This window comes from Myodes glareolus, chromosome 9 (genome assembly GCF_982192425.1).
Source record: "Myodes glareolus chromosome 9, mMyoGla1.1, whole genome shotgun sequence".
Classification (NCBI taxonomy): Eukaryota; Metazoa; Chordata; class Mammalia; order Rodentia; family Cricetidae; genus Myodes; species Myodes glareolus.
Window position 1 is genome coordinate 97,802,696 of NC_142034.1, and position 16,157 is coordinate 97,818,852.

Below are 16,157 nucleotides of genomic sequence, written 5' to 3' on the forward strand. Positions count from 1 at the left end.
AAACCTGGTTTCTACAGTGCTGGGGATTGATCCCAAGGCTTCACACACGATAGGTGAGCACTCCACCAGGAACACACCCCAGCCACCACACTGTAATTTCATCACCCCTCCAGCAGTTTTAAGAAGTGGGACCGGGCCAGGGCTGGAGAGATGACTCAGAGGTTAAGAGCATTGCCTGCTCTTCCAAAGGTCCTGAGTTCAATTCCCAGCAACCACATGGTGGCTCACAACCATCTGTAATGGGGTCTGGTGCCCTCTTCTGGCATGCAGGCATACACACAGACAGAATATTGTATACATAATAAATAAATAAATATTAAAAAAAAAAGAAGTGGGACCTCAGGCAAGGCACGGTAGCACACACCTGTACTCCCCAGCACTCGGGAGACTGAGGCAGGGGGAGCGCTGTGTTTGAGGTTAACATGGGCTATGGTGCCAGACACTGTTTTAGAAAAACACCACCAACAACAACAACACCCAAACCAAAGCGAAGTGACAAATCGTGAGGTGTGAGGTGGGACAGTGGAGGTTTGAAAGAAAATGGCCCCCAAAGGGAGTGGCGTTATTAGGAGGTGTGGCCTTGTTGAAGAAAGTGTGTCACTGACTGCGGGGGTGGGGGGGATGGGGGGATGGGAAGTGGGGCAGTGGAGGCAGGCTTTGAGATCTCTTTTGCTCAAACTTCCCTCAGTGTGACTTTCACTTGTCTTCCTGTTGCCTGCAAGATGTAGCACTCTCAGCCCCAGCATCACATCTGCCCGCATGCCACCATGATCCCGTCATAAAGGTAATGGACTGAGCCTCTGAAACTGTAAGCGAGCCACCCCAATTAAATGTTTTCTTTATAAGAGTTGTCGTGGTCATGGTGTCTTTTCACAGCAATAAAAACCTACACTAAGACAGGGACTGTTAGAAGGAGATTCGGTTTTGGGTGCTTCTGGTAGGATTCATGCCATGCTGTCTGGAGTGTTCATTATCATGGCGTGGGTCCGGCTTACTCCAGTGTCTCTCCCCATCTCTGTCTCACGCATGTTCTCTGCCCTTCTGCCATCTATGAAGCAGTGCACGGCCCCCACTTGATGCTGGTACCGTGTCCCTACATTTCCCAGACTCCAGAACGGTAGGCCAAACAAGTCTCCATTGCCTGTAAGTCACCCAGACTCAGGTTCTCTCACAGTTGCAGAGAACAGAGCAGGACCCTGGCTCCATTCAGGATCTGAGCTGACTCCGAGTGGGGACTTGAAACAGAGACCCCACAGTCATCCAAGACTGTCCTTAGGACCGAGAACCCAGACTCCACTCCCAGCAGGGTATGATGGCACACACCTGTGATCCTAGCTCTCTCTGGAAGTGGAGGCAGGAGGATCGTGTGCCCAGTCTGAAGCACACGTCAAGATCTGCCACAGAGCCGGATGGGCACCTTTGATCTCAGCGCCGGGGAGGCAGAAGCAGGCAGGTCTCTTGAGTTGCAGTCCAGCCAGGGATGCATAGTGAGATCCTGTCTCAACAAGCAAGCAAATGAACGATCCGATCTGTACACAAAAAGACAGAAGACTCAGCTGCAGTTGTGTTTTGTGTATTCTGCTGACCTCTGGTCCATCCGATTCTCCAGCCCTGCCTTTCCTGACCCGCTCTCAAGACTTTTAAATACCCAGATGTGGCGATGGGGTTATAACTGCTCACTTTCTCCAGATGCCCCCTCAGCATGTGACCCCTGACCCCAGGATCTAAGAAGACATGCCAATCCTCTGGACCTCCAGCATGAGAGTGCCGTCTTGATAGTTGCTCTCTGGTGACCATGCCGGTGGATGTGGCTCTCCATTGTCTGGGTGGTATTCTGCCAGGATGTAAAGAAAGCCACCCAGGGCTGCAACTGCGGTGGCTGTGTTGTGGCAAGAGCAGCCGTCTATGGAGGGGAGAGAAGTGCTCAGAGCAAGCTTGGCTCTTTGTTCAACACACTTCACCAGGAATGCTTTATGGGTCTCCCCCAGCCAATTTGCCAGGCACAGTGTAGGCATATTGGTGTCCTGCACATCATAGATGCCCCCTACAGGTTAGGCTCAGGCCCTTTTCCACTGAGGGCGAACTGTCAGAAGGGGGCAAACAGAGGTGGGAAAGCTCAGTAGTAGAGCACTCAGTGCGATGCTCTAGACCCTTGGTCTTATCCCCTTGTACTGGGGGAAATGACAACCACCAATCAGGAAGAGCTTTGATTGCTTGGGTGATGGGTAAGTGAACCCCTGGGTATTTGTTACCTGTGAACAATTTTTCCCGCCTCCGCACTCTTCTCAGAACGCCCTGCCGATGTGGCGTGTCTTCCGGAAGCTCCCCCTTTGCATCTGAGAAGAGCCAATGGCAAAACTCTCAGAATAACTCCCACTCAATAAGCCTCTTCCCCTCCTGACCCCTTTAGGGACTTAGAGCAGGGGTTATTAACCCTTAGGTCGCGACCCCTTTGGTAATTGTGTATCAGCCTACATATTGGATATTTACATTACGGTTTGTAACAGTAGCAAAATCACACTTAGGAAGTAGCAATGAAAGAGTTTTATGGTGGGGGTCACCACAACATGAGGAACTGTAGTAAAGGTTTGTGAGAGCCACTGCCCTAGAGATTTCTTCCTGTGCCTGTCTGCAGAGCCCACCACAGGGCCATGCTTGTCCTCTAAGCGCCACCCCCTAAATCAGAACCTCTAGAGGAGCTCCTAAGAGATGCAAGGGTCTACCCTGTCTGACACTCACTCTTAAAGAGTCCTAGGACTCTTCATTTTATAAACCATGGTAATAATTTTTTTGTTTGTTTGTTGAGATGCGTGTCTTGCTATGTATAGCTCCGACTCTCCTGGTACTCTATCTATAGACCAGGCTGGTTTCAAACTCACAGAGATCTACCTGTCTCTGCCTCCCTAGTGCTGGGATTAAAGGCATGCACCACCAGGCTAAGTTGTTTTGAGATAGGTTCTCACTCCGTAGTCCAAGCAGGCCTAGAATTTATAGCAATCTTTCTGCCTCTGCCTCCCAAGCATTGGTATTATAGATATGAGTAAGCTGCTTTTGAAATTTCTTTTACTTAATTATTTTGTTTATTTATTTTTGTGGTACTTTGGGTTGAATCTGGAATCTTGCACACTCTGGGCCTGCACTCTGCCACCTAGCCCTTTTTAAAGTTATTATTGGGGCTGGAGAAACGGCTCAGCAGTCAAGAGCAGTCAAGAGCACTTCCTGCTCTCCCAGAGGACCCAGGTTTGATTCCCAGCACCAACATGGCAGCTCACAACCCTCTGTAACCGCAGTCCTAGAGGACCTGAGTTCTCTTCAGGCGTCTGTGGACACCACATACATATGGTACACAGACATGTATGCAGAAAAACACTCATATACATACAAATAAATTGAAAATAGCCGGGCGGTGGTGGCGCATGCCTTTAATCCCAGTACTTTGGAGGCAGAGCAGGAGAATCTTTGTGAGTTCGAGGCCAGCCTGGCCTACAAGAGCTAGTTCCAGGAACCAAAGCTACAGAGAAACCCTGTCTCGAAAAACCAAATAAATAAATAAATAAATAAAATTACTATTACATTTAATTATTTAAGGGTGACATATGGCATGTGTGTAGAGTTCAGAAGACAAATTCTGGGAGTCAGTTCTCTTCTACCATGTGAGACTAGCTCATCATACTTGGTGGCAAAGGTCTTTATATCCTAAGCCTACTTGAAGTCCTCTCCCCACTGTGACTTTGAGGCAGGATCTCACTGAACTGCTCGGGCCAGGCAGGTCTTGGACTTCTGTTCCTCTAGCCTCAGTCTCTTCAGTGGCTAGGACGGCAGAGCTGCACCACCATTGTTTTGGCATGTCACCTCGCCTTAGCGCATCACCATGAACACCTTAGTGCATCACCACGCCTTAGCTTTCTTCTTATCTCAAAAGCAGTTGCTGCTTTAAGGACCCCAAGCTTCTCATGGAGCTACTGGAACTTCCCGGGAACCTGTCCTGTGGCGGGCACAATCTGGGGGTTCCTGGAGGTGGTGATGCTTATATATTTTCAGATGGGAAAATTGAAGATGGCCTACTGTCACATGGTTAGAAGAGGCTCATCTCGGGCTTCTCGACTGTCACCCCGTCTGGGTGGTCTTCCCTGCTAACTCTGTCTAAAGAGCCTTCCCAGTGTTCTTTCTCAGCTCTTGGCAGAGCTTGGCATGGCCACATCTGTATGTGGAAGGGGTTTCTGTCTCATGTCTGGAGTATTCACAGATGCTCAGGAAACACTGAAGGAATGAAACTATCAACACACGTGCAGCGGGCCAAGCTTCCTCACAGGACTGACTGCCAAGCCCATCACCCATGTGTGTGCTTGCCTGTGCACACACACATATGTGCTCTAAATCACAGTTAGTGCTCAGTGCCCATGCATTCGTTTCTTGAGTGACCCACAACTGAAACCCCACCAACCCTTCTCCCAGGTGGGGCAGACAGGCAGCTCACCAGGCTTCCCGAAGCATCCCAGCTGGGGCTTCTGCCAGCTGAGAATAGCCTCCAGCCAGCGCAGTTTGTAGAAGTCGGAGAAGCCGGCCATACCGCAGAACATGACTGCAAACACACACCAAGGCTGCTCTGTAGGCCTGTCTCCACCACCCACCCTGTGTCCCTGGGGCCACCACAGAAGGGGGTGCTTAAGGGACCTGCCTGCCTCTTTCTCTGCTCTAGGATAACAGGGCCTCAGAGGATGTTCTGTCTTGGTCCCCAGAGGCTCCCAGGCCCTAGTCCTGCCTCTCCAGTCCTATCACAGGGCTGCTGGGGTCAGGCTTGGTGGAGGTGTCTAGAAAGAAGCAGTTACCCAAGGGCTCCTTTTCTCTTTATCTCCAAGACCCTGGTGTGTGTGTGTGTGTGTGTGTGTGTGTGTGTGTGTCTTTATCAGTTGGTCAGTCTGTCCAGAACTCCCTCAGTAGATTAGACTTGGTAGAAAAAGAGTAGTCATTGTGACAGACACACAATGATTGGTTACATTTAAGCCCCTAATAAGCAATATGTGCGCAAGCATATGTGGAGGTCAGAGGTTAACTGCAGCATCATTTCTAAAAAGCTGTCTTCCTTATTGTTTATTTTCTTATTGTGTGTGGGCATGTGTGTAGAGGTCAGAGGACAACTTGTGGGTGCTGATTCTCTCCTCCCACCATGTGGATCTTGGGGACTGGATTTATGTCCTCAGGCTTAAGGTGGGTGCCTTTTTACCCTCGAGCCATCTAGCCAGCCCCATCTTACTCTTGGTTTCTTGGACTTTGCCCATGCACTAAGGCTGGGTGGTTACCAAGTCTGGAGGATCCATCTGTTTCTAACTCCTCAAACTCCTCGGTACCTCCATGGATCTGCCTGTCTCTGCCTCCTCTGCTCTGGGATTACCAGCATGTGTCACCTGTCACTGTCGCTGGCTTTTCCACAGGAGTCCTGGGGATCAAACGCAGGTCCTCATGCTGCAAAGCATGCCCTTTATTGACTCCCCAGGCCTGTTCCTTCGGTGTTTACTTGATTCACTTAGCAATCTTGAGTGTGTGCATGCAGCCCCCTTGTCAGCAGCCCCCTCCTCTACCACGAGGCTAGGCTCACTGTTTTCCATGAAGAGGTCTCGGGTGTGGTAGGTATATCCGACGGCCTCAGCTCTCCGGTTCAGTTCCGTCATGTTGGCACAGAAGATGTCTATGTAGTGCTGGCTCTGGCGGAACAGCCCCTCGGTGCACCCTTGCTGTGGGACAGACAGACAGCAGGAGACGAGGAAGTGGGTATGTGGGAGATACATGCTCAGTTAGGGAGGGCCTACAGCTCTGAGCTGGTCTTGCAGGGGCTGTGTTTGGAAGAAGGTTTCTCCTCCTTCCCCAGCCACACTCCCCTCCTTGCAGTGGAGTCAGCTTACATTCTGGCTTGGTCAATTAGGAGCCGAGTGACCGTGGCTCACTCATTAGCCTTTCTGAGCCTCAACGTCTTTTTCCAGAAAGGGATGGCCTTGTAGGTGTGTCCAACCTTTTGACCTTCTGAGCTGATTTGCACAGTAGAGTTGCAAAGGAATCTCAGAAGACTTCACAGTGTTTGAAGTGGGATTACAGTTTTGTGCTGCCCTGCGTGCATAGGTTGGACACTATCCATAGAGGGGACTTTGCTTGGGTGGGCACTGTAGGTAAGTAGTGGTAGTGCCTGACAAGAGAACAAACACTAGGTGGCGCTCTAAGGCAGCAACAATTGCTGCTAGAACGTGTGGTCCAGGGAGCCTCGAAGGACGTCGCCAGGCTGTGGGAGGGGGAAACGAATTGAGAATTAGCTTTCTCTGCACAGCACTTACCATTCTGGCCCAGAGGAAGAAGAGCAGCTGGTGGGACAGGCTGTAGTCTGAGCAGCCGGCCTTAGTCATGAGGGTTCTGCAGAAACTGGAGAGCCTGCAAGGCTGGCTGCTGTCTGTCCTGCAGAAAGACAAGCCAGGCTGATGAGGACAATGCTCCCTCCCATCCTACCCCGAGTCTGCACACCCCGTGTTTCCCTCTGTGATAGTTAGGGTGAGGGTTCTGGGCTGGGCGCAGGGTTTCTAATTAAAATACAGGTGTCCCAAGTCTTACTTTGTTTTGAGACAAGGTCTCATCCTGTAGTTCAGTCCTCCTGTCTCAGCCATTTTGCGTGCTGGGACTACAGGTATCTGATATCATGACTGGCTGTGTCTTGGTCTTGAGCTAGCTCAGAATAGGCACTGCGGAACTGTACTGGGCTTGGACAGCCACCAGTGTCTGAGACTTCCTATCACTCCGTGGAGTCCCCAAGAATCTTTCCCATTAGTCTCCTAAATAAAGGACCATTCAAACCCAGCACACTGGGGAGTGTGATCTGGGCTTAGCGTGCTTACTCATACCCTAACTGACAATAGAGGTCATCACATAGAGTGCAGCCCCTCTGTGGGTCAGCTGTGGCTTGGCATTTCTCTGAAGGCGGTTAAGAAGACAATGACCCCTCCATCCTGCTCTGCCCCTGTACTAAAATGCCCTATACCTTCCCGCAAGCCTGTCAGCTGCAGACGGAAGTGGGGAGTACGACTGTGCTCGGTACTGCCCCTAGAGGCCGGATGGGAAGTGCTGGGGCCCTGCAGGGATTGGTGGGGATTGAAGTTTAGCCCTGTGTGGAGAGGGACAGACGAACGGGAGGTGGGGGAGGGGGACGGGAGCGTAAGTGGGGAGGGACGAGGTGGACGACGACATGTGGATGGTGGGAGACGACACGGGGAGGGGGCACTTTGGGGAGGAGTTCAAATGCTGTGGTCCAGGGAAAGTGAGGTCTGGATTGCATGGAACAGGGCGGGAGAGGCCTGCTGATACCTGTGCACGTGCACCTGCGTTTACTCAAAGCTCTGGTTGTGGCTGAGGGGACACTATGGGGCTTTTAGGTACTGGGGAGACAGGGGACCCACCCTGTTCCTAGCAGTTGCACCAGGCACGCATCGCTGCTTTCCTCTGAGAACGAATCCACGGGCTCCAGCCAGGGGTAGACCAGGGAGGCATTGGTGCGTGTCCAGGCATGGGGCAGCTTCCAAAACCCAGGCTGAATGCTTGGTTGGAACTCTGCAGAGGAGAGGAAGGAAGTGTTAGCAGAGAAAATGAACCTGATCTAGGTCTCTAGATAGTAACAGTTCCAGGCTTGTGTAAGTCATACTGGGCTGGGCTTTCAATGATGAAGCTGTCTGTGAGTCCTCCATACTCCTGTGAGTTCCCCCTTACCCACACTCCTGCTTGTAATCCCAATAAACTCAGTGGTTCACTAACACCGTTTTGGTTCATCATCATTTCCTATCTTAGGTGAGCAGACATTCATGTCTTCCCAGGAAAAGTGCCACACAGCAAGCACTGGTGTCCCCACCCCCACCAGGAACTGCTGTGGAACAGTATTTATGCACTGTAAATATGTATTAGTTAATAAAGAGCTGACTGGTCTATAGCTGAGCAGGAGAGTTTGGGCAGGAGAGCCAGACTAGGAGAATTCTGGGAAGAAGAAGGGAGGAGCCAGAGGAGTTGCCAGAAGATACAGAGGGAGCAAGACATGCTGGAGGACAGATAAAGCCATGAGCCACGTTGCAATACATAGTTTAATAGAAATGGGTTAATTTAAGTTGTAAGAGCTAGTTAGTAATAAGCCTGTGCTATTGGTTGAACGTTTATAATTAATATTGAGTCTGCATGCCAGTTATTTGAGAACTGGCATGTGGGAATGAAAAGTCTGTCTACAAGAAACAGATGAATGAGGCTTAAAGGACAGGAGCGTATGTGGCAGTGGTACTCAACCTGTGGGTCTCAATCCCCTTTTATAGGGGTCACTAAGACCATTAGAAAACACAGATATTTACATTGTGATTCATAACAGTAGCAGATTACAGTTATGAAGTAACAATGAACATAGTTTTATGGTTGGGGGTCACCACGACATGAGGAATTGTATTAAAGGGTCACAGCATTAGGAAGGTTGAGAACCACTGCTCTGTGGGATCCTAAAAGGGGGTAAGGTGATGAACTTATTATTATTTTTTGATACAAAATATAGAGCAGTAGGCACTAAGGTTCTCTGTGCAAAGAGACAGGCCACTTTAGATCTGCCTCTCTGGTCTAGGATGGGAAATCTGGATTAAAGCCAGGAAGTGACTGGGTACCTGTGGCTTCTGATGCCTGGTGTGGACTGTCCTGATCTGGCCTCACTTCAGGAGATGCCCATACCTAGGTATTTCAAAGGATGCTACTTCTGATGCAATAGGCCCACCCTGCTCTTACCTCTTAGGTATGTGGGGTCACTCTTCTTGAGGTAGAAGATGGATTTTTGGAGCAGAACAGACAGTGTGTTGGCCAACTGTCCAGCACGCAGGCTGAGAGGCCGCAGCAGGGGGTCGGAAGCCCATTTTTTCTGGACTCCTTGGAGTTGCACTAGAAGAGGAGAGGAGAAGTCATCCATCCTAACATCTGACCACACGTGTGCAGGGAAAAGACCCAAGGCTATAGTCATGGACCTGAGTGGAAACAAGGCTCCTATAAAGCGGATCTGGCCTGTGGGTACAGCTAATCTTGAATTATAGAATCAGACTTGGGTTCAAATCTTGATTCTCTATGCTTTTTCATCAACCGGCCAGAAAAAGTCACATAATCTCTTTACATTCATCATCAGAAATTGTTACTTCTTGGAGGATGTTTTAGGGATTAAGTGAGCTAATGCCTGGAGACAGCATTTTCTGTTGTACAAAGAAAGTACGTAATGAAGTTTGGTTTTCTGTATTGACTCGGCAAATGCAGCCTGCGAGGGATAAGCAAGGAGGAGTCTAGACTGGGGGAGGTATCTGGAGACATGGATTTGTTCTTATGGCCAATGTCTGCTCATCTACCATTTAAGATATCTTCACAGGTACCTAAAAATACGGGTGGAGGGGAGGTCGGCACTGTGCCTGCTATGCCTAACAGGAAAGACAGCCAGCCAGAGAAAAATCTCTCTGTCTCCCTCTCTCTTTCTCTCTCTTCCTCCTCCTCTTCCTCTTCCTTCTCCTCCTCCTCCTTCTCCTCCTCCTCCTTCTTTTTCCTCCCTTGTTTCTTTATTGGATTTTGTTTTGAGACAGGCTCTCTCTATGTAGCCCTGGCTGTCCTGGAACTCACGAAGATCCACCTGACTCTGCCTCCTGAGCGCTAGGATTGTAAGCACAGATCACTGCATCTACCTCATGCTTCTTTTCTAGAGGAATTTGGCGCTGCTGCGTACGTCTCTGTCTCACTTAATCTCAGCCAGGAGGGAATGGGAATCTCCATGGAGATGTCCACTGCCCAAGCCTTGGCAGACACCAGGCATGGAATCTTTGCCACTTTGGGCAGGACCTCACTGCAACCCACATGAGCACTTGTATGCGTGCACACCATTGTGTCTTGGCCAGGTTCCAGCCCACTCCTTCCAGATTGTATGCCTCCCAAAGCTAACAAACACTTGACTGTTTTCTCAGGACCTTTAGCTGCCTTTGGCAGAAGGGGAGGAAACCAGGTAGGGGCCTGATCTGGAGGAGAGTTCCTGTTTTGTCTCCAGCCACCCTGAGGCAAGGGGAGTGACATTTCCTTACTGTCCCCAGCCTGTCAGGAAGGGCTGCCAAAGGAATCTTTTCCTTCTGAGCCTATAATTGCCAAATATTTTCTCATATTGCCTTTAAGTCCTTATTCTACAAAGTTTGATAAGAGCTGGCTGAGAACTACACTCGCAGGGAGAGCCCCAGGTCTTCACCTTATCCAGGAGGAGGCCCTGGGGTCTCAGGTTCTGGGGGAACTGGCTTTCCTAGCATCCATCTGGGAGCAAGGCTTTCATACCTTCCAAGACTTGGAATCCCACCGCACCGTCCAGGTTGATATTAGGCAGTCTGTTCTCCAGGAACAAGGTGGCTTTCTCTAGTGCAGTCAGGATCAGGCCTGCCATGGTGCCCTGTGCAGTGTCTGGCCATGACAGTGAGGAGGAGGGCTGTGGTGGCAGGGCCAGCAGCAGAAGTAGAAACAGCCTCAACCGGGCCATGAATGGCTTTCTGTTGGTGGATAGTCACACCCTGAAATGCCAGGAGCCCTCCCAGATCCTTTAAAGACCTTGTTCCCGCCTCTTCCTCCACCTCTCTTCTCCAGGAAGACTTGGAGACAAGAGCCAGGGCAGGGTTGCAGCCAGCCACAGGGCCATGGGCATAGTCAGGTCAGTTTGGCATATGGGGTTCGCTGGTTGTCTTTGTGTATAGCCGTATGTAGGTATGAGTTTGTGTGAGTACATGTACTTGTAGGGATATGTGTGCCTGTATGTGCATATGTGTGTATGTGTGCTGTGTGTCTGTGTGTGTGTGTGTGTGTGTGTCACGCATACACATGTGGAAGCCAACGTCTGGTATCATTGCTTAGAAAACACCATTCACCTTGATTGAGATAGAACCTCTCATCCACCTGGAACTTGCCAAGTAGTCTAGGCTGGCTAGCCAGGGAGCCCCAGGGATCCTACGGTCTCCACCATCCTGGTGCTGGGATTGCAAGCATGTGTCGTCATGCCTGATTTTTTATATAGGTTCCAGGGATTGAGCTCAGGTCCTCGTGCTGGTTCAGCAAGCACGTCAGTGTCTGACAGCTGTCTCCCCAGCTCCTGTATCTTTCCCACTGCTGATCTAGCCATGGTGTAACTGAAGTCGAAAAATTCAGGTTTCTCCCTTGCACCAGGATCTCACCATGCAGTCCTGGCTGTCCTGGAACTCACTTTGTAGACCAGGCTGGCCTCGAACTCAGAGATTCACCTGCTTCTGCCTCACAAGTGCTAGGATTAAGGGCATGTGCCGCAGGCTAGATAACAAGGAGGGTCCAAAGAGGGATATATGGATTTCCTTGGGAAGGGGAAATAGAAGATATCTCCTGGGTAAACTGGGGCGAGGGTTGGGGGGATGGGAGGGTGGGAGCTTGAGGGAGCAGGCTGAGCAGGCTGGGTGCAGGAGGCAGGTTGGGGGTCAGACAGAGTGGAAAAGTAAGGAAAAAGACGTCTTGATAGGAGGGCCCATTTCAGGATTAGAGAGAAACCTGGTGCCAGGGAAACCCCCAGGAACTCACAAGGATGACCCAGCTAAGACTCCTAGCTACAGTGGAGAGGGTATCTGAACTCACCATCTATTGTAATCAGATTGGTGACCTAATTGTCATCAAAGAGCCTTTATCCAGTAACTGATGGAAGCAGATGCAGCGATCTACAACCAAACACTGGGCTGAGTTCCAGGAATCCTGCTGAAGAAGGGAGGAGGGATTGTGCGGGCAGGTAGGGGGTGTTTGGGAGAAGGGTCAAGATCACACATGTTGGGGGAACCCACAGAGACAGCTGACCTAAGCTCATGGGAGCTCATGGACTCTGGACCAACAGTTAGGAAGACTGCATAGGACTGACCTAGGTCCTCTGCATGTGTGTAACAACTGTGTAGTTTGGTCTCTTTGTAAGGCTTTTAGCAGTGAGATCAGGACTGGTCCCTTAGCTGAGAGAGCCTGTTCCCAATGCTGGGTTACCTTGCCCAGCCTTGATGCAGGGGGAGGAACTTGGCCCTGCCTCAAGTTGATGTGCCAAGCTTTGTTCAAGCCCATGAGAGGCCTGCCCCTTTCTGAATGAAGACAGATGAGAAGAGAATGGGGAGGGGGTGGGTAGGAGGTGGGGAAGGGGGTGGGAAGAGAGGAGGGAGAGGAAACTGGTTGGTATGTAAAATAAATGAGAAAAATGTTAATCAAATAAAATTTTAAAATATAAATAAAGGTGTGTGCCCAGAGGTTTACTTGTGGAACCAACTCATTGGCAGGTACATTGTCTTCCCAAGCTTCCTCAGAGTGGCACTTGACCAGTGGGAACTGATTTCAAGTTAGGGAGGTAACCCACAAAGCTGGGCGCGGTGGAGCATGCTTGTAATCACAGGACTTGGGAGTGTAAGGAAGAAGGATCCACTGCAAATTTGAGGACATCTTGGAATTTACAGTGAGCTCAAAGCTAGCCAGAGCAACCTAATGATTCTGACTCGAAATTTAAAAGCATAAAAGGAGTGCCAAGCTGTAGATCAGTGGTACAGAGTGTAAGGAGTAAAATCTAACAGTTCACTTTCAAAAGAAAAGCAGCATGGGTCAGTTCAGGTCCAATTATCGATAAACAGAAAACCCTGGACTCCCGGGGGCAGTCTACTAACTATTAATAGATTTTCTGCCCCCCAACCACCACCCCATAATAAGTTTCTTCACAGACTCAGTAAGCCAGATCAAGCTGAACTAAAAAAGTGCAAGAACAGATTGATTTGAGCAAAGCAACTCCCAGACAATTTCTCCAATCCCAGAGATTGAGGCCCGAGAGGCTCCCCTTCACAACTAATGCAGGAAGACTTTATAGGTTGTAGACAAGGAGTGATGACGTGTCTCCCACAAACTGGGTTGTGCACAAGTATGGTCAGGGGAGGAAGCTGCAGTGGCTGCCAAGAATGTGGAACTGGGCTTTTAGCATTTAAAGACTCTCTGAGTGGGCAGGGTTTGGAGACAGAGAAACAGGAATGGGTATTGCAGCCCGGTGAGACCAGCTCCCAGGTCTGCACCAGGGTTGCAGAAAGAATGCCTTCAGAGCGGCAGTCCTTAGAAAAATTTCCTATCTATCTGAGGGAAAGACTCCCAGTCACGGACTGAGGTCATGCGCTTTATATTGCCAGTTCTCATTCTCCTTGGTTTCTTTGTTCACACAGCTTATATACACATTTGACAGCAAACTTTAGGCAATAAAAGAGGTCACAAAAAGTATTTCTAAAGGTCATAATGCATTCCTCGAGTAAACGATAAGGGGCACACAAGAAATAAACCTGTCAGCTTTCTGATTAGTGGGCAGCTGCAAAGGGGGATTCATCTGTAACATTATCTTTAAGAAGATAGCCTACAAGGGGTTATGAAGGAGAAAGGCTAAACTATTGAGAGGTCTAAGGAAGAAATATAGAAGTCGTGTACAGCCAGTACCTGCTGGCACAGCCCAAACAGTACCTGAGCGGGGAGTGAGGACTGAGAAAAGACAGAGACAGAAGAGAGATTCGGAAGGACTGTCCGTGAATACTGCAGCCCGAGTTTATTTCTCAGCATGCTTATATACAACTCTGAGGCAGAGAAAGTGATACAAAAGTTGTATTCAAGACAACGCTGACACTACTCAGGATAAGCAGACGCTATCTTAAGAAGACTACATCTCAGCTGGGCTGCGGTGATCCCAGCACTCAGGAGGCAGGCAGTTGGATCTCTGTGAGTTGGAGGCCAGCCTGGTATACAGAATGAGTTCCAGGGCAGGTTCCAAAGCTACAGTGAGAAACCTCTCGAAAGCCCACCCAAAAGCGTCACAAGTCTAATAATGCATTTTCTTATCTTGTGCGCCACCCCACAGAGCACAAGGAGGAAATTTGTAACTTTTCATTCAAGGGTGTGAGGCCAGACCGTCTTCTGGAGTCCTGGCCATTTGTGAAGCCTTTCCCATGGTTATCTGGGCATAAGGCTGTGTCTCTCCGGACTTGGTTAACAAAACAGACATCTGCAATTCTGTCCTTGTGTACTATCTGTGAAAATTTAACTTATGATCTATTCACAGAGACATTCAGTCTAGTTAATTATACTTAATTGTCTTGTCAACCAGTTAAAGATAGAAAACAGGCATCTAAATTTCTCACCAATTTGTGAAACAAAGGTTTAACTATAAAGGCATATTTTATTCACCAAAATCACACAGTACAGGAAGAAGTCATTCTCCAGTCAATTCACAGAAACAGCAGTGCCAGCAAAGGAGAAACACACTGCCAGCCAGCAGTTACGGGAAGCATCCTGTGGCCGTGTTAGAGGAGGGGGGTTGCAGCACACAAGAGAATTACAGACAGAAGCAGTCTGTTATTCACAGGCAATGATCTCATAAACCTCGCTCAGGAGGCTCCTCCATCAGATAGTTTAGTCATCTATGGGTCAACCTTATGAATATCAGCTGTCTTCTACTGCATACTCTTATGGAGACTGACAAATGGGGTTTTCCAGACCACGCAGGGCAAGCTGGAGGTTCCGAATGAATAGTTCCTACCATCTGAGCAGTGAGTCTAACTGTCACCCCCAAAACCAGATGTTTAGAATGAAAAATTACTAATAGCCAAGGTGCCTAATGATCTGCAGACAGGATAAGATCATGTACTTGGTAAGCTTTAATATAAACAGGATGCAGACCATAGCTGAACCCATACATAGTTTTTGTTGAAGAAAACAATAAGACAAAATTAAGAGGCAGAGGGAAAGACAAGACCCAGATTCTACCCTCCTGATCATGCAGCCAATGAGGAAAGGGGGTCCTAGTGGTTGTGAAGGGACTTCTTAGAAAAGAAGATGCTTAGTCTGTTATCCCATGACTCTGGCATCTCCAATATTTTGGGGTCTCCCACACAGCTTGACACAATGGTCTCTCTGGGCTTCTCCACGCAGGGACACTCTTGATACAGTACCGGGTCTCAGTGGCTTTCCTTGCTATGGAGGGAGGTTTCACAGCCCCTTTCTTTCTATTTTTTTCTAAATCCTGAGTTCTGGGATTAAAGGTGTGTGCCACCACCGCCCAGCTATCACCCCTTTCTTTTATCCTTGACTCTAAAGCCCAAACCACTTGGTCAAAACTGCCAAGGTCTGCTGCTTGAAAGAACTGGGACTTGGCCTCCTCATTCAATTACATCTTCACCAGCTGCCTCTTGCTGATGGTCTTCTTCACTGCTGATGCTTTTCTTTAATTCCTTTTCACTGTTTGGAATTTGCTTAGTTGGTTTGGGGTCTTGCCTGAAGCCACCATTCCATTTGTTTAGCTGGTTGGGGTCTTGCCTGAAGCTGCCACTTCTTCATTCCATTTAGAACCAGGCTTTTCTTTAAACTTATTTGGATTTGGCTCCAACATCATACTTTCTGGTGCTCCTAATCCCCTCAAGCTGTACATTTTGTATTTTCCTTTCTCAGTGTGGTGATTTGAAAGAAAATGGCCCCCAAAGGGAGTGGTACTATTGGGAGGTGTGGCCTTGTTGGAGGAAATGTGTCACTGTAGGAGCCGGCTTTCAGGTCTCATATAAGCTCAAGTCACATCCAGTGTCTCAGATCACGTCCTGCTGCCTATGAGTCAAGATGTAGAACTTTCAGCTCCTTCTCCAGCACCATGTCTGCCTGCACGCCGCCATGTCCCACCATGATGACAATGGACTGAACCTCTGAAACTGTAAGCCACCCCAGTTAAATGTTTTTCCTTTATAAGAGCTGCTGTGGTCATTGTGTCCCTTCACAGCAATAGAAACCCCAACTAAGACAGATGGTCACAGTGGGAAATCATACGGAAGTCAACAACTAAAAAGGAAATTTCCATGTGATTCAGGCGCATTGCTTCCAGAACCTATGCCAGCAGCCGCAGAGATACCTGCACACCCTTGTTTATTGCACTATTTACGGTGGATAAGAGATGGAACCGTCTAGATGGCCAACAGTAGAGGAGTGGATAGAGAAAACACAGGACGTGTGCACAGTGGAGGATTCTTCTTCTGAGGAGGAGGACAGGTCTCAGAGCTTGACATGATCCTCCTGCCTCTACCTCTTGAGTACTGGGATTACAGGTGTGG

General features: G+C 49.1%; 1 protein-coding gene across 4 annotated transcripts; it reads right to left on the reverse strand.

The window, feature by feature from the left end:
• Nucleotides 1–1,557: 1,557 nt before the first annotated feature.
• On the reverse strand, nucleotides 1,558–10,585 carry C9H16orf89 (chromosome 9 C16orf89 homolog). Of its 4 annotated transcripts, none has more exons than XM_085694621.2 (8): nucleotides 10,342–10,585; nucleotides 8,782–8,931; nucleotides 7,434–7,584; nucleotides 6,324–6,441; nucleotides 5,597–5,732; nucleotides 4,478–4,582; nucleotides 2,253–2,336; nucleotides 1,558–1,834 (listed from the first exon to the last, which is right to left on the reverse strand). In XM_085694621.2, exons 1-8 carry the CDS (start codon nucleotides 10,538–10,540, stop codon nucleotides 1,725–1,727), a joined length of 1,053 nt encoding a protein of 350 aa, XP_085550747.2. In that variant the 5' UTR covers nucleotides 10,541–10,585; the 3' UTR covers nucleotides 1,558–1,724. The 4 variants fall into 4 exon arrangements, with proteins under 4 accessions (XP_085550747.2, XP_048289381.2, XP_085550748.2 ...); XM_048433424.3 differs by having other exon boundaries at nucleotides 1,558–1,903; nucleotides 10,342–10,584; XM_085694622.2 differs by lacking the exon at nucleotides 4,478–4,582.
• Nucleotides 10,586–16,157: the final 5,572 nt, after the last annotated feature.

Coding starts and splice junctions, on each gene's coding strand:
- C9H16orf89 (XM_048433424.3), bottom strand. CDS start 10,540: ATGGCCCGGTTGAGGCTGTTTCTACTTCTGCTGCTGGCCCTGCCACCA. Junction 8,932..10,341: donor GGGATTCCAAGTCTTGGAAG/GTATGAAAGCCT, acceptor CTCCTCTTCTAG/TGCAACTCCAAGGAGTCCAG. Junction 1,904..2,252: donor GCGGGAAAAATTGTTCACAG/GTAACAAATACC, acceptor TCCCCTCCATAG/ACGGCTGCTCTTGCCACAAC.